Genomic DNA, 25,147 nt, shown 5'->3' with positions numbered 1-25,147 from the left:
TTGTTAATGAGAAGCAGTGTTTGATTTTTAAGAGTGGAGAGAAGTGAGAAAAATTCAATATTAACCATTTGTGATAAAAAAATCTTCAGTACAATCTCGCTGAAGCAGTCTCAATATTTCCCGAAGCCACCGTGGGTTTTGGCAGCTCGACCAACCAGAGGACGATCAGTTTCCTCCGTATTCTGTGTAGTTTCTTGTTGAATTTCTTGAACTCGAGCAAAATAAATTATTCACCTGCGCAGGAATTCCAACAAGATATGAAATAGGTCGATACATTTCAATGAGAGAGACTGTAACGGCATGTGAGGGTTTAACTACACTGTGGTAGATTTGAGTTATTCATACAATAAATTACACTGATCAGAATTTGTTCCTAGATTTCAGTTTCGTGGCCCCAGCCCTCAGAAGATTAACTGTTTACTTTGCGCTGCTGCATTAGGGAGTAGGTAGCATCTTAATTGCAGAGGCGTTTAAACTTTAAAGCATCATTCGCTGCTGCGTCACAACACGAGGCCACACGGCTCTGGCAGTCGTCGTCCTGAGCTGTTTTTTTTTTTTCGTCTTGAATGTTTGGACGGCTAAACTCATCTGACGCTCGCTGCTTGTCACATCTGCTCCCTCGGCCGTCCAGACTGGAGCCCCCGGGCCGTCCAAATCTGTTGAAAAGGTCTCAGCCTCCCTCACCACTCTGCCTGGGAGAAACTAATTTGTTCATGTACATCTGAAGGAGATGGGCTGAGCAAGAGAGCAGTATATATATATTATATATAGAGAGAGAGATATGGAGCAATAACAACTGAGCAAACAGAGGGGGGAACATAAATCTCAGCGTGAGCCAACACTGCTGTGATTTCTGAATAACTTTTAAAACTAAGAGCAGATGCACACTTCTTCTGATATGTGTAAAGATGCCAGATGCCAGGATATGTGACGTAACACACACACACACACACACACACACACACACACACACACACACACACACACACACACACACACACACACACACACACACACACACACACACACACCCAGATTGATGTGTGTTGGTCGTTATTAACCATTAGGTGTGTGTTGTTGGGAGTGCGGGGCTCCGTGGCCTCCGGCAGGGAGTGAGTGGCAGGTGGAGGAAAAAGAGCCGACAGCTGAGCGACGCCGTGGCACGATGCGCCGCGTCCTCCTCCTCTTCCTCATCATCATCATCATCATCATCATCACACGGCGACATGGCTGCTGCAGCGGCAGAAAAGACGTTCAGAGGAAACTGTAAAAATAACACACACACGCACAGTTTTAGCTCGCCGTCTTCAAGGTGTGGTATTTTAGCTCTCGCTGCAGAGGCGGGGACTATTTTTAGACTTAATCTTGTGCACCTTTGTTGCCTGGAAACCATCTCTGACAATATGTTAAGTTTTTTTTTGCTGATTTCGCTGAGGCTGAAATCTCCCCTGAGAGCTCCTTTCTTTCTTTCTTTCTTTCTTTTTCTTTTTGTTGTTTGATTCTCACTCTGTCAGCACCGCAGGATGCCGAATTTACCTACGGAAGCCATTTGAGCTCCTCCGTCATTTTCATATCAATGGCCTGTTGTTACTAGACGATGAGGAGATTTGCCTGTGAGGACCGCGCTCACATGGACACGGCTTTGAAATCTGAGGTTATTGCAAATTATGTAGGTTCACTGCTCCAAACCAGAATGTAAATCTGATTTCTGTGACAGGCTCACTCCTAAACAAATGTCAGGCATGTTTGTGCATGAGGAAAAACCAGCACTCAGTCACATATTGACATTAATGTGAGTAGAAAGCTTTTATTGGCTGTCAGTGAAACCACAAATCATGAATATTATATAAGCTTGATGCACAAACAGATAATTAAAACAGCTTTTAATCAGTTCTGATTTCCCTACACACATCAGCAAGTAAAATGTGCATTGCTCTCGTTTTTTGGTTAAAGCGGACTGAGCAAAAATACACTGCTGCGAAAAAACCTGCAGCAAAATCTGCTTAACAAAGAAAGAGGACGCAGGGTCGTTGTACCAAACAGCTGCACACAGTCAGAGTTGTGTTTTTTTTGTTGTACAACTATTCCCCAAACAAAGACATCCCTGTGTGCAGTTTGTTTTCTGTCTTTTCAGATTAAGAGTAAAGAGCAGAGCAGTGTTGTCGACTTGTTCCTTCACCTGTGCAGTGCATAGAGAGCTGGAAAAAAAGGCTTCAGGGGGAGAGGAGTGTGGTCAAAGCTGAACTAATCTATATTTTCAGACTAGCAGAATTGGACTCTGGTCACAGACTGCAGTTTTGATCTCAGCTCTACACTGTCTAATACCCCTGTGTGACGATACGCCCAGGTAAATAAAAACTAAAAGGAAATCAAAGAAAGGACAATCCATGAGTCAGAGAGAGAAAATGTGATGCTCAGATTTTAAATCCTGTTTTGCTTCTTCTTGTGGTTTTATTGAACGTGTGTTGTAGGTCACGGTGGAGGTCACTGCTCTGTTTCTCCTCAGAACAACCACTGGACACTTCAGCATTTTGTCATTTTTGGCAGAAGCAGTTTTCAACTATTTTTAGTGGAGCACACAGAGCAGCTGTCTATATAATTAGCTCATTTCTCCAGCAGCTCATCAGCGTGCAGCTACAGTATGCAGTGTCATCATGCAAAAGTTTGGGCACCTCTGGTCAAAATGTCTGTTAATGTGAACAGTTGATGAACAGTTACAGATGACACATTGCCTTTACATTTAAAACAATATAATTTTACATTTTCAAAAGAAGCCCACCCTTTGGAAACTATCACAGTGTGTAAATCGTAAATATCTTGTCTGATACCTGATAAGTTATCTGAGAGCTCAAGTCTCCTGGGTTTCCCATTCTTTTGCAGGCTGCTGCTTTGTTTCCCTTTTTCACTCTAAAATTGTAGAAAACAAAAATAATACGTTGATATTTTAGTTTAGTTTAGTTTATTTATTCATTTGATTGATTAAAATGCATAGATTGGTCAGTAATACATGCAACCAAAAGGTGTACAGTAGGCTGAAGCAATAGCTTTGTACATACGATTTCCATTTACATAGTGATTAAACTATTGCAAAAGAGTGTTTAACACAGGGGTGTCAAACATGTGGCCCGGGGGCCAAAACCGGCCCGCCAGAGGGTCCAATCCGGCCCGTGGGATGAATTTACCAGATGTAAAAAATTACATAGAAGACAGAAGAGGCATTATGTTGTTGAAATTGCATGTATTATTCTCAAGAAATTTCAGGTTGGTCATAATATATTTTGTAATAGGATAGTTCTTTAATGTAAACATCTTAATAATGTGCTTCTTTGCACTAAAACAAAGAGAAAAGTTTAGAGTTCTTATTATTTATAGGATATTATGCTATTATTTTACCAGTCTGGCCCTCTTGAAATCAAACTGCACTTAATTTGGCCCCTGAAGTAAAATGAGTTTGATACCTCTGGTTTAACATGTTTAACTTTTTGGAGATCGTTTCATCTTCAACTTGCTCAACTGTTCACATTAACAGACATTTTGAACAGAAACTTTTGCACATGCCACTGTAAATCCAACTAAAGGAGAAGGAGTGGTACAGTACAGCCTTGGTGGACTGTCAGTGTTTTAAAGTGGCCGTGCCTGGACGGCCACCGTGGCAGATGGCCAGAGGGATATTGAGCGGATATGTTTTATACAGCTGGTTGCTAATGGAAGCTTTATCTTTACCCCTCAGCTCAAAAAAAAAAAGAAACGCCTCTGACTTACTGTAAGCCCAGATTTTAATCAACATCACACTGCGTCGGCCTCATACTGTACAACGTGTACTGTGTCATCCGTGTGCGGGTCACTCACACACTTTTACACCTGCACGTTCTCACAGACACAGACAACCTTCTTCCCCCCGTCGCTGCCATATATATACGATTTATTCACCGTTCACAGTCGGCGGCGAGGCAGCAAGCTGGGCGGCGGTGAATGATGGCGGTGATTTCGGGGCGAGATTGGGAAGACGGAGGCTCTCTAATGGCCCCATCAGAAGCAGATACAGCACTCCCTCTCACTGAGACACACACCTCATGAATCTTCTTCAAAGGCATAAAAACCCTCTAACCAACCAACTCTCTTTCATGCTCTTACCTGGAACAGCCTGTGTAGTATTTACTCTCACCTGCATGAGAGCAGAGACGTGACGAAGCACAATTAACACAGGAGGCTGCAGGCCATGATTTCCCTCGGGATATTAGGATAATTGCCAGGTAAGATAGGGAGAGCTAGGCCCTATTAGCATTCTCAAAGTCTCTCTTATTGTGTTTACAGATAGCGCGCCACTAATACAGTAGATCGGAGCTTGTGTCATGGCTGTGCACTAACCCCCCTACCCTCCCTCCTCTTGCCTGTGTGTTAATTTAGTCTGGCTAGAAAATGGAGACGGGAAGATTAAAGTGCTTTCGAATTAAGCAGAACAGAAGGAAGTGTGTGTGTGTGTGTGTGCATTGTAATGTATGCATGCAAGTCTGTTTGTGTCCTCTATGTGTGTGTCAGCGCTCTGGCAAAGGATCCAAGCTGCTGATATTTCCATTTTTGCCGTCATCACAGACTTCACAGTTGTTGAGAAGCGTCTTATCATCAGGCAGCAGATGAAACGCTGAAACTCTCCTACGAGGGTTTACACACCACGCCCAGACTCGATTTGAAGAGCCGCCGCCGCCACCGCCGGCGTCCAACGTCTTTGTCAGTGAAGTTGTGTTGTTGTTGTTGCTGACAGTGAGGGACGCTGAGTCCTTGAAGGACGTGTTCAGTTTGTGTTGTGTGTGAATAAAGCCAAGCTGCGCATGTTTGTGTGACCTTAATCCATGACCCCCGGACTCCGAGAGGCGACAAACATCTTGTTCACTTTGCGTCCGACCTTCCGAGTTTTAAAACGTACCGACGTGCCGGGTTGTTGTCTCTCTTCCATCCAGACCACCACTCTGATCGGTCTGCTGAAGACGGCGCGTCTCCTGCGTCTGGTCCGCGTCGCCCGCAAGCTGGACCGCTACTCTGAGTACGGAGCCGCCGTCCTCATGCTGCTCATGTGCATCTTCGCCCTCATCGCCCACTGGCTGGCCTGCATCTGGTACGCCATCGGCAACGTGGAGAAGCCGTATCTGGAGCACAAGATCGGCTGGCTGGACAACCTGGGGGTGTCCATAGGTGATCCATCCTCTTCTTCTTGTCTGTTGTTCAGTTTGTCAATGTTTTTTTCCGCTGTTCATTGACATTCGTGTTGTTTTTTTGATTCGTTGTAGGAAAGAAGTACAACTACAGCGACCCCAGCTCAGGCCCCTCCATCAAAGATAAGTACGTCACAGCGCTCTATTTCACCTTCAGCAGTCTGACCAGCGTGGGCTTCGGGAACGTCTCCCCCAACACCAACTCTGAGAAGATCTTCTCCATCTGCGTCATGCTCATTGGATGTGAGTCACAGCAGGGCAACAGTTCACTACTACTACTACAGTACCGCTCAAAAGTTAGAGATCACCCCCATGTTTCCAGTCTCTTTGTACTCTGAATGAAATGAAAGCATTGAGCAAATGATGAAATTGAAGTTAGAAAGTGATTAAGAGTCAATTTATAAACTAAAATGTCCAGATATAACAGCTGAACACACCTAATGGCATTCTTTCTACAATGGAAATCAAAGGTTCTTCCCAACTAAGTTCCCATAAATGTGTGGCACTTGTCGTCGATAAAAACTGGAAAAATTGGGGGCGTTCTAAAACCTTTGACCGGTAGTGTATGTTAAAAATCCAGGTTGCATACAGGAGATGATCAGGAAGTGATTCTACTCATTAGATCATAAAAGTATGATTGACAATAACAATTTATTGGATTTTACTATACAAATCTCCTCAAAATGAGTTTAGAAGCTAGAAATCTCCACTTCAGCAGCACTTACAGACACCAAACTTTCCAGATTGATTCCTTTCTATATTCTGAAGGTTTTTACAGCGGGGATTGGTGATATATCATTCACAACCTGATTTATACAACATTTTATTCCTAAAAACATGGCTGGTGACAGTACTTTCTCATTTACAGAGTGAAATAAAGAGATGAAAATCCAAAATCTTTCATATGTCAAAGTAAAACAAGAATTTTGAAAGTAGCTTTATCCATTGTTCAGACTTCTGTTCTGGAAATGTATGCAAATGAGTGCATATTTAATTAGATATTGCCTCATTTACATATTTAAACAAAAAACTTATAATACAAAATATATTTGTCTTAATGTAAGTGATAAACATGGGAGGTTTCATGGTGATATCTGTTAGTAAATGTTTTACCCTATTCACCTGTAGTGTCTCATGCAGCCCTGAGTCAGGTAGGTGTGTGTGTGTTCTGGGTGGGTGATCAGTGTGTGGCCTCTCTCCCAGCTCTAATGTACGCCAGCATCTTTGGGAACGTGTCGGCCATCATCCAGAGGTTGTATTCAGGTACGGCCAGGTATCACCTCCAGATGCTGCGGGTCAAAGAGTTCATCCGCTTCCACCAGATCCCCAACCCGCTGAGGCAGAGGCTGGAGGAGTACTTCCAACACGCCTGGAGCTACACCAACGGCATTGACATGAACATGGTACGAGAGGAGTGTGTGTCTGTGTGTGTGTGTGTGTTGTGCAGTACTTATAGCTCAAGAAAATGTGTTTAACTTTAAGTTTATCGTTGCTTTCTTCTGTTGCTTCCTCTCTCCTTTACAAACTCACTTGTGTGAGTTTGATGTCTCGATCGCCGTTTGTCTGCTGAGTTTCAGCCCCTTCCCCCCATGAAAAACGCTCACACCACATCGATCGATGTCAAGCAAACTCACTATGTCGCCGGCATAGCGCACTGTTCTCATCACGGTTTATATATATACAGTATAATGTGCGATGTTTGGTCATAGCCACAAGTTGAATGAAAGCTACAGTTACTGCGTGAACACAGTGAACTGTTGCATTTCTCATCGTGATACTGTTCATGGTACTTATATCAGTTTGTCTTTTCCATGTCTGCCTCATGTCAAATGGACTGACCCCCACCACTCTGGTAAGAGCAGGAGGTACATGTGTTAACACAACTAATGTCCATCATGTTCCTAGGTGGTAGAGCTTCATCTAGCTGTGTCTGAAATGCTCAGAGTCATTTGTTTTTTAGCTTTAATGTGCAGAAGACAGAACATATGATACAGCTTTAATCTGTAATTGATTCATTATTGTCCAAAACATGCATGTTATTAGAGAGCACGTTCTCACAGTGTTTTATCTGTCACACCACCGACTCTACTCTAGGGGTTGCACAGACTATATCAATTAGTCGACTTTACTGCTCCACAATGACGTTTTGAGCATGACATTGACTAGTCGCTGATCATGTTATTTTGGCAGTTCAAGAGGAGAGACGCTTAAAACAGCTGAGTGACTGAATGAAACTAGTCTGTCACCCTAATCGCTTAAAACTGTCTTCTATTTCTTCTATCTTTATTAAAAGAAACACTAGCGCACCACCGCAGTCGAATAAGCAGGCAATTAAACAAAAAAACAAAAAAACTCACCTTGCGTAGGCAGCTTTATGTCGTGTACAACAACAACAAAAAAAAACACAAACTGCGTGTTGTTTTTTCCTCCCTAATTGTTTAACGGACAGTAGCTACTGTATTTTCTTTTGCACTTATATATAGGAGTGTATTTACAGCTTGTTGTTTATATAGCTGCTGTTCTGTGTACTCATTTCTGTGCTTGAGCTGTCTGTCAGTTTAGTTTAGTTTAATTAGTTTATAACAGGGCAGCGTGCAGATTTAGCAAGAACGTTAATTTCCATCTGTAGTCATTGACATAAATAGACTATAAGTGCAGGTTGAAATACACAGTTAAAGCAGAAGTAAGCGATATTTTTGTGTTAATATAAGTCTTAAATAGTTATATCTTCCGACAGCAATCACTTACAGTACATAGAGTGTTTGGACTGAAACACGGGTCTGTCAGTCACTCTGCTCTGCTCTGAGCCGAGGAGAAAACTTTTCTCGTATCCTACAAGTTTTATCCAATGAGGAGAGAGAATGGCATAAAGGGGCAGTCCTCTCTGTGTGTGCAGCCAAGGGATGCGCGTGAATGTGGTGACGTAGGGACGAGGACTGTTATGGTGCATTCAAGGCAACCCGTAACTCGTGTTACCAGTGGCCGTTATAGTGACTTTCACAGGTAAAACAGGTCGGAAAAACCCAAGTGGGTTGCCTGGAACGCTACAAAGTCCTAAGTTGTGACTTGAAGCTGTAATTTACGGTTTCAAAAGCCTGCCTGGAACGCAGCATTAGCCAAAACGACCGGATCGCTTACTTCTGCTTTAAGGGTATGATAACAACAATCATAAGACTAAAGATTTTAAAAGACAGTCACCATGATTAAATTACAAAGTGCAATTTCAGGTAAAAACAGGTGCCCATCACCTAAAAAACAGTGAATACAGATTGTTGCAAAGCATTTCCCTCCTCCTGTGATTTTATTTATGACAGGAAAAATATGAATGATGTCATCAGCGACTAGTTGACGTGGACTCGACTTTCATAACATTAGAGTCGACTTTAAAAACTCTGAATTCATGCAACCCCTACTCTACTCTACTCTACTTTACTTTACTCTACTCTACTCTACTCTACTCTACTCTACTCTACTCTACTCACATGGACATGACGCCACAGCCTAGATTTGCAGGATCAACTTTTGCATGCCCAGAAGACAAACATGCATTAACAGTGACTGAACGCTCCCTAGCAGGCCACAGTAATAGTCCACCAGTGGAGAGACTTGCATGTGGCCTGCCTCGAGGTGCCCCTTTCTTTTGCATGAAATCTGTGTATTCAAACACAAACCCCATGATATTCATCTGGTACCAGAGACAGAGTGAATCACGCCTGTTGTGAGAGTGGGCACAGCCTCGCCGGGCGCTGCCAGGTTTCCCTCCCACGACTGGGAGGCTTGGCTGCGCGCTCCGTGGTGGCACCTGCGCTTGCCAAATGTTGTTCAGTCTTTCCTTTCCAAATCTACTGATCAGTTTTTGTTCTGAAAAAGAAAAAAAAAAAAAAAAAAAGCCTGTCAGAGCCAGAAAAGCAGTTCAGGCTGCACCACCTACCCCCCTTCCCCCTCCCCTCCCTGCAATCCTCTTGTCATCAACACATTGTGTTTCATGTGTAAATGACAAAAGATAAGATTTGTGTTTTCTTGTTTCGACTCTCCCTAATGTGTCCTCGAAGCCTTTTCCCTGCCTTCTAGTGTCTGTTGTGTCACGGTTTGAAAAGAAAATGATATTAACAATCGCTTTTATGTTGTCGATCCATCATTAGTTTCGTCAGTGGTCTGTGTTTATTTGTCTTTCAAAGGGTAAGTTTGTTTTTTTATATATATAGAAATAAAATGTTAAAATGTCTCTTATATCTTATATATACATATATATATATAAGGTTGGGTCACGTTTTAATATTAATGATATTTTAATTCTCTGTTTCTTGAGAACAACAAAGCAAAATGAGGGTCAGAGTGTCGACTGCCAGAGGGAAGACGTATGTTTATAGGCCAACCAGGAACTAGCATCACCATCTTCCAGTGCAGTGAAGTCATATATTAGTGCTGTCAAAGTTAATGCGTTCATTTTGGCGATTAATTTTAAACATTTAACGCAATTAACGTGAGAAACTGTGTTCAGAGTCTAAAGAAAGCCATTAAAATTTGTCTTTGACTTTAAATATACTTTCTTTGTGTTTATTCTACATTTATTTGCTGATTTAACATAAATAAATATTCGTTATTGGCTTCAGGCTTAATTTGTTGCTAAATTAATTAGTTAATTTTTTTTAAATCGATTGACAGCCCTAATATATATAAATTTAAACTTGTGTTGTATTAAAAAAAAGCGTAGTGAGAGTGCGAGGCTTTAAAGTTGAAGTAACGTCCCTCTGTTGTCTCCTAGTCACTTTTGTTTAGTCACGAACCAAAACTGATTTTTAAAAAAACAAAACAGAGATTTGAGGATGAGGGAACAGGAAGTGGTGAAATGTAAACTTACCTCTAGGGCTTCAGGACTCGTTCCTGCGGCGCTCTGTTGTAGGAAACTAGACTGAATTTTGTGGTTTTTGCATATTCCAGGTAGTTTCATCATGGCAGTACATACAGTAAAGGCAGTGAAACTTGTGCCAAAGCATCTCAAACAGAGAGCAGACACAGCAAACACCGAGCCCCGTGTTTGGAGTTTGGAGCTGTCAATTATCTGCAGCTTCTCAGTCTCTGAATGTTCTGTCCCGTCTCTCATCAAAAGTTGCTGAAAGACCCAGTAGAAGACTAAATTGTAAGTTTTGAAGCATAAGGAGAAAGAAGAACATTGCAGGCTATTTTTACTGCAGGATATGATTTTGAGGTTTTGAGAAGAAGGAAAGAACACACGTGGCAATTGTAGCAAATCTCTCTGGAAATCCAGACAATTCGACCTCCAACTTCACCTCGAAAACCAAAACTCACATTATTAAAAACACTGAGAGATTCTTTAGACCATGTAGTCACCATGATCCTGTGTGTGCGTTGGCCCCGTCTTCCTCACTCAGGTGCTGAAGGGTTTCCCAGAGTGTCTGCAGGCGGACATCTGCCTCCACCTCAACCAGAGCCTCCTGCAGGGCTGCAAGGCGTTCCGCGGCGCCACCAAGGGCTGCCTGCGGGCGCTGGCCATGAGGTTCAAGACCACGCACGCGCCGCCCGGAGACACCTTGGTCCACGGCGGAGACGTCCTCACCGCGCTTTACTTCGTCTCCCGCGGCTCCATCGAGATCCTCAAAGATGACGTGGTCGTGGCCATCCTCGGTGAGTTTACCACAGGGATGCACAAACGTTTTTCGGCTTGAAAGCTACTTTAAAAATGACCTAATACCTCCATTATTTATGGAGGTAGATCATGCTGTTATCTGTGTTTATATTCTATATATATTCAAAGAAATCCAAACATTTATGTCCATAAATTAAGTAAAAGTGAAATGATGTAGGGAATAAGTAGGCTATTGAACAGGAGGTGCAAAAAGGTTTGGAAAGACAAGAGAGCAGCTGGAGTCTGTCAGTATTTAGAAAGTCGTCCTGTCTCTTATCAGTGTAAAGTAATATCAGCTGCTTTAGTACATTGAAGGCATCTCATGATGAAACTTATGTTGCAGAACAAACTGATGGCGTCGGTTACAGATGTGTCTGAATGCACCGTTTATATAGGACGGCAAACTTAGATGGACATCTGCGTGTGGGAGATAAAAAAGAAAAAAGGGTTATGCTGTTTCTTTCTAATTAGCCTGGCATTTAGCTGCATTAAAAACTGAATCTACATTACTCATAGTTGTTAATGGGTCCATTTTTGCTAAAAAATATTGTTTTGTCTTTATAGTTATTTTGATATTATTATTTAGTGGTCGACTTGCCCAGGATTACCTGGTTTCCTGGTTTCCACCCTCTCACTTTCGTTCTTGATTAATTGAATTAGTTGAATCACATCAGGTGCACATGATCTGAACGTTGTTACTCAGATTTTTTTCCCGATTTAAACCTCAGACATTTAGTTTGGTACGATGCTCCTGACTGTTGAAGTGAGAGTGAACACCATGGTGAGATGGAAAGAGCAGTCAGAGGAAGATTGTAGCAGCTTATCAGTCTGGTAATGTATTTAAAAAAAGATCTCAAAACCTCATTGTGATTCCTGCTGATGACACAGAAGACCAGGACTCTAGCTTCACCTGACGCGGGTGGGCTGGCTGAATAAAGACGGCTCCGCTGAGCTGTGATGTGGCCGGTCGGCAGCTGAGATCCCTGTTGGGTGCGTTGTAATAACTTACTTCAAAGAAGTCGGTGATTGCTGCCTCACGGCCCCCGAGCCAGCCGCAGATGAAGGGAGAGGACAGGAGAGAGAGAGGGGGAGGACACAGAGGATATGTGCTGATGAAAAAAGAAAAAAAGAGGACATGATTGCTTTCAAATAGAGATGGATGACAGTAGAAGCAGGAAGGGATGGAGGGGGAGGAAAAGACCAGGGGGGAGAAAGACGATGAGAGTTTAGGAAAGACGGGAATCCAGGAGGAAAGTGAAGTGACAGAGGGAGAGAAGAGGCGAATATGGCGACGGCATCCAAGTATAATTAAAATAAACCCCCCCTCTCAGTCAGTTTCAGCATCTGGCAGGTTGCTTCCTTCCTACTGCTGTGGTTCGTCTTTAAATGGCTGTTTTTTCATACAGAGGTGTAGAGAAAACAGGTGACATAATAGGGTCATGATGAGGGAGAACCAGGTTACACACAACTCAGCACATTTCCTCTGCTCCAGCAGGAGAAGTGCTGATTCCTGCATTTCCATATACCACCTTGTTGATGCACTGTTTTGAATGTATAACATGATGTAACACTGCGCCTGAACAGACTCAGTCGTTGGTGGTGAAAATGTGTGAATTACCATAACTCAAGGTTATTGTAACATTTAGATATAAAGTTTTATTCATTTGTTAGAATAGAAAAGGATAAAATATTAACGCTGGGAGTTGGGTTTTGATCATTTTTTAAGAAACTGCAGTTTCATTTTAATGTTTTACACTTATAATTTATTTATTTTTGTCGTCATATTCCTTTAATTTGGAATATTTAGGCCTCCTCCATATTCCACTTCAGTCATCTGATTCAGTCCCATGTAGGATCCATGCTGGTGTATTCACATTATGCAACTCCACCAGGTGCTCAATATTTAACTTTTAAAGGGATACTTCACCCAAAATCGTCATGCCAAGGAAGGGTTTGGAGAAGTTTCAGAGTCATCAAAACGCTTTAGGAGTTCCAGGGGGGGTCCGGCAACGGATTTTCATGTAATAGTGGCGGATAGAGTTCACTTTTGAATCGTCCAAAACACACACTATGAAACATCCAAATACCTCCATACTGCTCGTCTGTACTGACCCAAGTGTCCTGAAGCCGCCACATGGAAAAGTTGTTCTGAAAAAAACATTTGATCTGTTTTTAGCCTTTTGGGTGAAGTATCCCTTTAACTCAATGTACACCTCTGTCTGTCTTTCTCCTGTAGGCAAGAACGACATCTTCGGCGAGATGATCCACCTGTTCGCCAAGCCGGGGAAGTCGTGCGCGGACGTGCGGGCGCTGAGCTACTGCGACCTGCACACCATCCAGAGGGAGGAGATCCTGGAGGTGCTGGACATGTATCCAGAGTTCCATGACCACTTCCTCACAAACCTGGAGCTGACGTTTGACCTCCGCGACGAAAGCGCCAAGGTAACCAGAGAACGGCACAGAGGCAGCGAGACGGACTGAAGACTTTCAGAATAAATCAGTTATAGTAAGAGAGAGCGTTAACTTAGAATAAAAAGTCTATTCATGAGACATATATCTCCCATGTCCATTTAAGTTGGATGAATAGCTTTATTATCAATTCACTTCATTTATCTGTGGTAGTGGGAATAAAAGCACGAGGGCTATTTCAGACATTTCTCTCTCAGCTGCCTTTCACTGGAAGGGGAAAGAGTGAGAGATAGAGCGTATCAGTGGCAGACGTTACGTACTGAGGGCATGATGTCGCCGGCGGTAATTATGACGAATCGGGTGTAGCGGAAAGATGCGCACGGCTCCCGGCCCCGCGGCATCGTGTTAGCAAGAACGGACACCAGTCAGCTGTTTTATTCATCTCCTTCAAAGTGTAAGTGTGCAGACACACGAGAAGCTTCTGGGAGGATTACCCCACAAAAACACAGATACAAGCAGCAGGTTGTGTTGCTTAGTTAAGGAAACACTGAAATACTGTTTCCCTCCATTTTTATGGCCATATTTGGACAGCGATATTACATTTTATATATTTTCTAATCCTAGCAGCTACTATTAGTTTTGTTCTTCAAGGAAAGTCAACCAGTTTTTTTTTTTACACGCTACATGTGTGTGTCATCATATGTGACATGATTCAGTCTGATCATATACTGACCTTTTTACGTTTTACAGTCGACATACCCACAGGCAACGGATTCCAACATGGACGACGTCAACTGTCGAAGACGGGTGTCCTACAAGAGGAAGTCCTCCACAGGTCAGAGACAACAATCATGTAATCTAAGGGCAACACTTCATAATAAATACACACTATTAAGAATTAGTTAAGCATTAATAAATACTAAATTCTTCATTTATAACGCATTAATACTCATTAGTATGTAGTGTATAAATAAAGTTAGTGCTTATCAATGATGAGTAAAACATTTTTAACTGTTTATAAACTACATGCTAATGAGTCTTCATGATGAATTCAGTATTTAATGCTTAACTAATGCTTAATAGTGTGGACTTATTATAAAGTGTTACCAATCTAAGCAGTGGGATGTAATTATCTGAACTCTGTGGCTCATGTTTGTGTATGTTTTTCTTTTTGCTTTGTGAAATGTGCCTGATGCGTGTTTCATAAGTGTTTCATAAAGCGAGATTACCGGGCTTACTGGAGCAAACCACTGTTATTTTTAAGGAAAAGCGGGTTTAAATCAAGTCTGATCCAAGGATACCAGGGGAAACTTTAATTAGCCTGAGAGGTGTTTGATTAAGAAGGTTCAGAGAAGCAGGGCTTAAAGTGAAAAGTCAGTCTCAAATGAGCCAGGATTAAACTGTTGCATAAAGCTAAGACCAGGACCTGAGGAACAGATCACCTTTTATTCACAATGAGCTGTTTTAGGTGTGTTCACTGCCACAGGGAGAAAACAATATTTATACATTTTCACGCTGTCTCTGTTCCTGTTTTTTATGGGTGTCTGTCAAATTCACATTTTATTTAAATGACATTTAAAGACAGAACAAATTGGTGAAAATGCCATTACAAGGACAATGTCATGGCTCAGTGTTGTTAATTAGTTGTATTTTAATTGCAGTGCACATATGACTAAACGGCTCTGCAGACTCTCTCACATTTTTAATTACACATCGTCTCTTTACCATACGGAGGCTCGTTCAGTCTGCAGCACGTTGACACAAGTTGATTAAAAACATGTTTTCTGAGTTAACTAATGATGAGTATTTACAGAGTGCTGCTGCCATGGTGAAGTAGAGATCTCTGCACCAGCCTATCCCCAACCTGACTGGATAAAACCTTTCCTCTTAAACCTCTAGTTTAACCTCTGCTCGTCTTCAGTCAGTTATATGAAACAGTTTAATCCTGATGTGCCCCCCCCACCCCCCCCTGTGAGAAACTCACTCTTTAGATCAGTTCCAGTGCAGATAAATCACAGCAGTAGCCCCCCCCCTTGGCCCTCAGACCGCCGGGCAGCTTCCAGATGAATGCGTGGAGCGAGCGAGAAGCGAGAAGCGGCCCCCGAAATTTGACTTCTAACAGCCGGGAGGTTTGGGACTTGGAGGACTTGGGCTGCTGAGCCTCCACACAGCAGCACTCAGCGTTTTGGCTTTGATTCAGGCAAATCTAATTGGTCACCATGGTTACGGACCATGTGAATACAGTATCACCATCTCCAGATTTAAAGGGATAGTTCAACATTTTGGCAAATTGACCCATTGTCATAATCCCTATAGTTTTAGCAGTAGGTTCGTTACCTTTAATTGTCGGTGCAAGCTATTTTTAGAACGGTGGAGCAGGGCCGCGAGCTGCTCAGAGCTACGCTACGGAGGCTAATTCTATTATTATCTCATAGCATGTGTGCATGCATGTATGAATGTGCAGGTCACAACTTGTCCACCAGAGCGTTTTGGAGCTGTTGGATTGTGTATTTGATGAGTTTGATGAGGGAAACCAAGAAATCCAATGAGCCTCCGTAGCGTAGCTCTGAGCAGCTCGCAGCTCTGCTCCGCCGTTCTAAAAATAGCTTGCACCGACAATTAAAGGTAACGAACCTACTGTACCCCTAAAACTATAGGAATTATGGCAATGGGCCAATTTCCCAAAATGTTGAACTATCCCTTTAACGCAAGCAAAAATGGAGAATGCGGCCACGAACAGCGTTGTTCTTGTTGTCGGTCAAAAAAACACATGGACGGTATCTGTCGGTTACATAACACGATTAGGTCGGGACACTGTGAAATGCTCCTTTAACATTGTTTGTCCTCACTTCAACCCCCGAAGCAAAGCTCCGGCTCTGTGTTGTCGGAAGATAATGAGACAGCCCAGACGTCCCCGGAGGAAGTCTCCGTGTCCCCTCAGCGCTCCTCCTGATCTCTCGTCTCTCTCCCCGTAGGTTCCCACAACAAGGAGCCGGCAGCCACCTACTGCGACGCCAAGCAGGGGAGGCAGATCTACGCCGCCCCGGCAACCGAGGAGAGGAGGGAGTCGGCTGCGGAGGAGGGGGAGGATGAGGACGAGGAGGAGGAGGAGGAGGGCAGAGAGGAGGAAGAGGAGCAGAGGCCCCTGTGTTCTGGCGTGCTGGGCTACCCGGTGGTGAGGGACAACTCCCTGGGCTTCGGGCTGAGCGGCGCTCCCGACGCGCAGGCCGCAGACGACACACAGGACCAGGCGTATAAAGGTGATGGAAACATCCGCCCTACAGTCGCTGTTGCTACGTTGCTCTTTTGTTTTGTTTGTTTTCTCCGTTGGGTTTGGCTCATTTGTTGAAACAGAAATCACCAGGGTTCCTACGCAAGTATGAAATTTGATTTTATACATTTCCAGGTAGTATGGAAAATGGAAACTATTGTATGGAAATATGGGTTTGGTTTTATCTAAAGTTATTTGAGAAAATGATTTTGTATGCTCTATTGTACCTAGTTACAATGTCCTGGAAATTATTTGATGACATAATGGCATACACATTCAGAATAATGAAAACAAAAAATGATTAATTGCATAATTTATTTACATGATACACATCTAATTACTCAAATGTCACAAATTATTTGTCTGAAAAATTAAGGTCTGGAATTTTGTAATGTCAAATGTGTAGTTAGTAACCCTGAATTACATTCTCAAAACTCTTAAGATCATTTGGCAAAACAGTCTTATAGTTCAGCACAACACCATAGATCACTTGCAAAAGCTGATATCTCTTGCAAAACGGTTCACTCATGTGTCAAAACTAAATTCCTTTCTCATATTAATAGTCAGTGCCTCCAAAATGCATCATCCCTTTGGCATTGTGTGAGCACTGCAAGTCAAAATGTTTAGACGTTCTGTCTACATCTATTCACTGTGCTAACTGTAGCTACCTGTACTTAATTATTTGCAAAGATGAACTAATTTGATGAAATTAATGAGAAATACAATTGTCAAGTGGTTTGGAGGTTTGTCCATGTTGTTTCAAGAAATGAGCCAAACTAATGGAGAACAACTGTAATAGCTGGATGCTTTTCTTTTCTTCCCCCGCTGTCACTCAAATAAGACTTTTTATTTTGTCAAAACATGAAAAAACAAATGATTTTGTAGAATTCAACTGTTTTCATTCTGATTTAATTGGATCTCCATGACTGTAAATGTGTCCTCTAAACTTTTACTTAATAGTAATTGGCTCCCTAAGCCTCAGAGGAGGAATGTCACACCTATTAAAAGTCCAAACAAGGATTATGTGTCATTATAGTGAAACCTAAAACCCCCCTCAGTAATAAAAACGTAAGAGGATTATACGCAGCAGCCAGCCCTGGGGGGTCACACACACACACACACACACACACACACACACACACACTTTGATCGTAGGTCATGACCAAGTGACGGGTTTAGTGAAAACATGAGGTAAAATAACGTGTTGTGTCGTTAAATCTTTTTAGGAAATCAGAGGGATGAGGTTTAATTATTTGCTCAGTTGGCGTGAAATTTGAACGCAACACAGCAGAGCAGCGCGAGGTCTGAAATCTGGATCCCTGCTGATCCCAGCGCAGTTTAGACAGACGGAGCAGCCAGCAGCTTCATGTGGGTCGTCTGAGAGCTTCCTCCGTCTCCGCATGTTGAGCAGACACCAGCTTGTCTCTACAGCTTGACCTCACATGACCCGGTGTCGGGGATTTAAATCCTCCATATAATCAACCAGCAGTTCACATACACATACACACAACAACCTTTACTGCAGGATTCCCTTTTATTCTGTCCGCCAAGTTAAATTCAGTATGAGACTGGAGGAGCTGTGTCAGCGTGTTGATTTGATCGCGATATCCCATAATTCAGCTGTTGCAGTCATAAGAGGATTTCTCTCCTAGAGCGAGAGAGCAGATATTGATTCCTGGCGAGAGAGAGAGAGAGAGAGCTGCAAACAGGAAACGCCAATTTAATTTAATCTTCCTCGACTTCTACCCACAAACTGTAAAAAGGCGAGGGAGCAACCAGCAGCCGGGGTCACAGCATGTGTTCTTCTCTCCGTGGTGGAAACTGATCACAGCTCAGTGAGGCTAAATGATGAGCAGGCACAACACAGGAAGAGGCTTCCCTGGAGGAGATGCTCTAATAACACACATCATTTTCCCCCTGTGTGTGTGTGTATATGTGTGTGTGTGTGTGTCTCCCTCTCAGAGCACCATGCAGATGAGTGGGTGCGTCAGCGTCCCAGCCAGAGCGCAGAGGAGTCGGCCCAGTGTCAGGAGACGCCGGCCGGGGAGGACGACAGCGACACGGACCTCACCTACGGAGAGGTGGAGCAACGGCTGGACCTGCTGCAGCAGCACCTCAACAGGTGGGACACGTCCGCTTAGGAGGAGGATTTTCCGATATTCCCTTTAAAGGAGGGGCTGGGGGGTTTTGTTGGATCCTTCAGAGAGGGGAAGCCCACTGACGTCACACATCACAGTGTGTTTCCACATGTTGCTGCAGCACTTAATGAAGCTTTTAACGTCTCCAGAGGGAGCTGAGTGCTGTGATAACAAGTTGAACTGAACATGAAACAAATGAGCTACTGGGAGTTACAGAGGCCAGGCTCCATGTTGCTTACTCTTCCTGTATGTCTTGTGGGTTTTTAAGAACCAGATTTGGTGGTTTTTTTTGGCTTTTAGGGCTTATGTGTAACTGTTGTTGCAAATGTCAAAACACTTTGTAAACCCTTGTTTTTAAAGGTGCTATATAATTACTAAAATAATTATAAGGGTCCAGGCAGGGTATTGTTTTCCTCAATGTTCTTCTTATTCTTTCTTCTTCCGAGGAAATCCTATCCTACTTCCCATGCATAATCAGTGAAAAAATGTCAATGTCAATTAGCGTTTAAATGTAAAAGCTTTGAAAATTCAACAGTACATGCTACAGTTTCGAAACTTTCACCAAAATATCGCCCCAATACTGCTGAAACCTTTGTCCACTGAAACTCATTACAAATTAACCAAAACTTGCTAGAGAGCATCTTCAGACTGTCCTCCACAAACAATCCACACAGATTTTTGATTTATTGAAAATTGAGCCTACAGTGCATGCAAATAACATTTTCAATCTTCCTGAAAAGAATTGAATATTTTGGAGTCGTGGTTGATGAAGTTTTATGAATTTTATCTCAAAAATTGAATTTTTGAGAACATCTTGAAAGGTGGGGTTACAGCACGCCTCTAAATTTCAAAACTTTGAAAATTCAAAATAAATCAACCATTGTGTAACTATAATTATTATTATTTTAATGAATAAAATCAGGTCAGTTTTAGATCTCCTCTCTCTGTTGGTTGGGTGGTGGTGGCTCCATGTGCAGCATGTGAACGGTTACTGTTGTGTTGTGACATCACAAAGTCACAGGAAGTGCTGACGCCTGGTTGTGAGGCTCAGTTTCTTTCTGTGGACTGAGGCTTTGATAATCGACACTAGAGCTGATCATGAGCCAAAATGACATGGACATCTCACTTTATTACAATATGGCACCTTTAATGTAGAATAAATCATAATAAAAGAAAAGAAAGAGCCCTGGTGTGTTCTTCTAAAGATGAGGCTGCTGTTGACCTTTAGATAACTAAAGACACCTCTGGGATCTTTTTATTTTCTCCAACTTCATCTCAACAGTCGTCTTGTAAGAGCCCGCCACACCAGCCGCTGCCACGGTGCCTATAATTGGCTGAGGACTCACACAGAGACACGTGAGGGCAGACAGCGGCGTGATGCAGAGGAGCGGACCGTGTGATTCTCTGCTGGTGCACTGATACAGATGAGGGGGAGGCAGGCAGGCAGACAGTCAGTGGGCGTCTATTTATAGCGCCGTTGAGTTGCAAAGAGTCTTGACGTCACGCCGCGAGGTCGGAGCAGCGGTGGAGTCGACGGTGAAGTTGCACCACGAGTTTTTGGTGCATTTACAGAGGAAAAAGGGGGAATTTGTGTTTGAGTGGAACTGTGGGATGGCGCCAGTGGCCACGACACACCTTACTCCTTATTATACACAGACAAAGTGTTGATTCAGACTGAATCCCCCGTAAAGAGCAGAACAGGCGCCTGGCGGAGCGACAAGGAGGCTCTCCTCCTTGACTGTTTTTTGCTGATGAGCTGAAAAAAAAAGGGAGTGTGTGGGGAGAAAAGGTGATTCACCACCTTCAGACTCTATGATGTGATGTAACTTGCTGCATTACGTGACGATGACACACAGTTGCAGGTATTTGGTATTTTAGTTTACCTCTATTTTAAGTTGACATGAGCTCAAGTTTCAGGATCTAAACAGTCACCGCTGGAAGATGAAACAATAAAGTGAAAGTTTAAAGAGTCTGAGACAATAATCCCAAAATATAGAGAAGCATACATCATTTTCTATGTATGTTGTTTTCTTTAAACCTGTTAATTGAATATATTGTTTGTGGTTGCAGCACATTATATAAATGAATGCACCTGTAGACTTCACTGCAGGTGATTTCCTTTATGATTTCGACTTAAATCTTCATATTGACAAAGGATTTATATGTGTGATAATTAGCAACATCATTAAAATCATTTATTTTCTCAACGGATGCACTGTTGCAGTCAATATAAACAATGATATACAATAAAACATCAGTTAAGGGACATTTTATGAATTTAAGACTATTACTGGGTTTACAGGAAGTGGATAGGAGCAGAGGAGCCACATTTCCTGCTGCAGCACTCAACTATCTGCAGTTGGAAGGTTTGAGTCTCCCTCTAGTGGTTGGTGTTAGACTGACCAGCCATCCAGCCACCCAGCATCCCATAATGCCAACACTGGACTATTAGAGTCCCTGATTTGACTCTAATCGGAGCATAATCATAAAAATAGTCATCGTCATTCGGTCTGTAGTTACTATCAACACCAGATGTTACTGATGAGTTTTGTTTTTTCATGTTGTGGTGTTTGTTTCTTTGTGTGTGTGTGTGTGTGTGTGTGTGTGTGTGTGTGTGTGTGTGTGTGTGTGTGTGTGTGTGTGTGTGTGTGTGTGTGTGTGTGTGTGTGTGTGTGTGTGTGTGTGTGTGTGTGTGTGTGTGTGTCAGACTGGAGTCCCAGATGACGGCAGACATCCAGGCCATCCTGCAGCTCCTCCAGAGGCAGACCACCGCCGCCGCCGGCCCCCCGGCCTACAGCACCGTCACCTCCAGCCCCGAGTACCACAGACCCACCGTCAGGCTCCAGCCGGCGGCGCTGCAGACGGAGCTCAGCCTCGGTCCCGCTCCGGCTCAGCCACAGGTGCAACACACACACACTCATATACACACTCATACACATGGATGGATGGATGGATGGATGGACTCCTTTTAGATGACGCAAGTTATTAATAAACAAACATTTGTATTGAATCAGGAGAAACATAATGAAACACAACTGTAGCTTTTTTTGATCTGATTAATTTCTGTCTGCTGAATATCTAAAGTTGTCAATGAACATATTAGATTATATTCTTATGTTTTATACCACAAGTGTTATGTTTTAGAGATTATATAGACCCAAATGCAGACATGGACACAGTAGGCTGAATAAATTAACAGCTTTATTCAAACAGTGGTAAAATATTATTGTTGTCAATATAGAACCTAGACCTGCTTTAAAATGAATAAAAACACATGGACAACTGCCTTTATTCTGTGTGGGACCTTTAAAGGAGACATATTATGCCCTTTCCCACAAATTAAAATAGTTCCCAGGTGTCTTAAAGACAAAATACCCCAAGGATCAATCATCACAGCTCTTTTGAACGGCAAGCGGCAAGCGGCAAGCTTGCCGCCCCTTCTACCGGTCCCAGGTAGGGGTGGTATTATGCAAATTTGAATCCTAGTTACATCACTGGAAGAAAACTGAGGGAACAGCTCGTAAAACCACGTGGATTTCAACCTCAGGAGCCTGAAAATTACACATTTTTTGTCAATTCCCACATTTTAGGGGCTGGAAGGCAAGACAAACACCCAAATATATGTGAAAGAGCCTTCAAAAAGTGATATCTCCATAATATGTCCCCTTTAAGACTTGGTTTTGTGGTGTATCTGTGTGTGTGTCCCCCTCCGTCTCCCTCAGAGCCCCGGTCCAGACAACAAACCCAAAGAGCCGTCCCCGGTCCTCGTTCACACAGAGACTCTTCCAGACGGGGACCTAGCTGGACTAATGGAGAGCGACGCGGAGCAGAGACACACACAGACGCAGCACCACGACGACAACGCACACACCACAACAGAGCAGCAACAGCCGGCGAGGTTCCCTTCAGGCCGCCAGGCCTCGCTGCCCGACGTCCCCAGCAGCTCAGGGACGTTGGGACTCCACAGGCCAGTTTCTTACCCGGGGCTTCCATGAAAGTAGACCCCCCTGCTGCCCTGCCCTGCCCCCCCTCCCCAAACACACACACACACACACACACACTTCTCCCCAACCCTTCGACACTGACTGAAGGTTTTTCTCTCCAGCTTGACTCAGGGTCTAAGAAAGAGACTGAATATGCAAAGGAAACAAAAACAAACTGTAGACTTTCTTCCATTCCTTCCAGCCCCCCTGACCCCCCCTCCCCTCCCCCTGCTACTCTGATTTAGATGTATAAAGTCCATTTATACAGAGGTATTTATACACTATATTATTAACATGTGTAAATGGTCATCTACTACTGTGTACATACTTCTAATAGAAACACTGCCAGCAGCTCCAGGCACCTGATGTGCTTTTTCTAAAAGAGATATGCATGATCTTGTTTCCCATCTTTTTTCTTTTCTGTTGCATGTTCCTCCTCACACACGCTGACACTCAGCAGGCGTGACCTCGGCATGTTCACACACACACACACACACACACCACTGTAGCTCTCAACTCTGGTTTTCTACCGCAAAAAAAAGAAGAAACTTGAAGAACTATTTCAGCTCTTATCAGCGGCTCCAACACAATTGGCAGCAGTTGCAAACTCGCACGGAGGTCTGTCTGTATATTTAGCGTGCCTACTGTACACCACATTGCCACTTCTTTCAGCTCTAACAACAAAAAACAAATACACAACACAGCGTGCGTAGAGGCTGCGTGGACATGCCATAGCACAACAAGACTTTTTTTTGTCAGCCTTTGAGAGCAATAATGACGAAACCAGTTTAATACACTTAAGAAATAGTTTTATACCTGACCGTTTGTGTTGGAATTTGATTTGCTTGCTAATATCAGACTTCACTTTGAGCTCTATCAGAAGTCGCCTGTAAATGTTAAAGACACAAAAACCACGAGACCACAACATATAATAATTATTAACATGTATTTGCTTGCATCATATCAATATTACATAATTACATTAAGCATGATTGTAGAGGTTTTTACAGTTGTAGTCAAAGCTTGTAGGGGACGTTTCTGTCAAGGTGGAAGAAACCAAAGTAGAATAAACCATCCACACTCGGCCCAAATGATATTTCAGCAACCATGTGACCAAACCACTAAAACCAAATAAATACACTACTCATACTTATAGTGATCACGTGGGTCCAGAGTCAATGTGAGCACTATAAGCGGTTGACTATTATAACCGATTTTTTATTATTTCACTTCATTTTTTATGCAGAACATCATCTAAATGCCATTTGTGTAGTTTTTCAATGAGAGAAATGTAAGGAAACGGACAGCCTCAGAATTTATTGAGTTTTATTTAATGTTTCAAACGCGGTGCAGTAGTTTCAAATGCTTTTCCAGAGGCACCGTGCAAGTTTAATTTCCTGCGCAGACATAACTCAAATACTGTACCAATACAGCACAGTAATGTAGCTTACTGTGGTTAATTATGAATAGGCAATTGCAGTTGAGTAAAAAATGTTTTTGTTGTGGTTTACCCACCACTGTTGTTAGCTTTGGTTTCAATACATTGATATAATATGATATTATATCACTGTAGCATCAACTTTTTACATTTTCCTATGATCTGTTATTTATGACGACAGCTGGAACAAAGAAATGCATAAAAGAAACCAAGAAAAGAAAAAGCTGTAGGAATCATTCACCTCCTCATTCTGCCTTGACTTTAATGTCCAATACAAGTGTGTGCGTGCGTGCGTGTATAAAATTGTTTTAAACTTTGACTGCAACTGTGACGCCGGGGGAACAGGAAGTAACAACCGCCCTTCATGATACTTTTTGATCGCATGCTTCAGGTCTTCCATCGTCTTCTTAAAAAGTACAATTTTCCTACATAATCCTAACTGTCTGAAAAATACACACAAACATACAAACATACAAAAGGAGTTGAGCCTTCAGTAGCCTTAGCTTTATTAGCCTGCTATAGCCTTTACAAACACAGACACCGATCCAACGCACCAAATAAAAACCTGCTTCTCCACCGTCAACACATGTAAATGCTCTGAAACCACGAACTGCATGAAAGAAGAAGAATTAGTCCTGTTAGTTTTCTAACCACAGATCCAGACACGAGCTTACGTATTGCATGGAGACTGCACTTGACTAAATTCTCTAAAAGGTCTCAATCAGCTGTGTGTGATCCGCCCAGATCCAGAGATGACAGACCTATTTTTCTAAAAAAAAAAAGAAAAAGAAAAAACACACACAAAAAAACAAAAGTATTTTAATTTGCCATTATTTTTCTATGTATCTGATCTGTTCTTTAAGACAAAAAAACAAAAAAAACAACCCTGATGTTGGTGTGGTCTGCAAGATGGCATGATGGGAAGGGGACGAGCACATCAGCCTCTCAATGTAGCAAGCGAGACGTCGGTGACGGGCGCCACTGTCTGACTATAGTTTGTCTTTAACTGATATTGCACATTGATTTTCATATCGTTTCTATATTGATTTTC

The 25,147-nt window shown here is 42.7% G+C and overlaps 1 protein-coding gene across 1 annotated transcript in view; it reads left to right on the top strand.

Moving 5' to 3' along the window:
• LOC311000293 (voltage-gated inwardly rectifying potassium channel KCNH7-like) overlaps positions 1-22,670 on the top strand; it is a gene marked incomplete at both ends in the record, with an annotated part of 73,447 nt that extends 50,777 nt beyond the window's left edge. The window contains 10 exons of the mRNA XM_083990971.1: positions 4,959-5,190; positions 5,286-5,453; positions 6,414-6,613; positions 10,604-10,856; positions 13,094-13,299; positions 14,017-14,101; positions 16,242-16,526; positions 18,500-18,659; positions 21,383-21,575; positions 22,398-22,670. Of these exons, the coding sequence (XP_083847097.1) occupies positions 4,959-5,190; positions 5,286-5,453; positions 6,414-6,613; positions 10,604-10,856; positions 13,094-13,299; positions 14,017-14,101; positions 16,242-16,526; positions 18,500-18,659; positions 21,383-21,575; positions 22,398-22,670 (2,055 nt within the window). The remainder of the gene's footprint in view (positions 1-4,958; positions 5,191-5,285; positions 5,454-6,413; positions 6,614-10,603; positions 10,857-13,093; positions 13,300-14,016; positions 14,102-16,241; positions 16,527-18,499; positions 18,660-21,382; positions 21,576-22,397) is intronic.
• Positions 22,671-25,147: the final 2,477 nt, after the last annotated feature.

Source organism: Trachurus trachurus (genome assembly GCF_905171665.1).
Source record: "Trachurus trachurus genome assembly, chromosome: 2".
NCBI lineage: Eukaryota > Metazoa > Chordata > Actinopteri > Carangiformes > Carangidae > Trachurus > Trachurus trachurus.
Note: the sequence above shows the minus strand (reverse complement) of the source record. Positions and strands in the feature narration are given on the sequence as shown.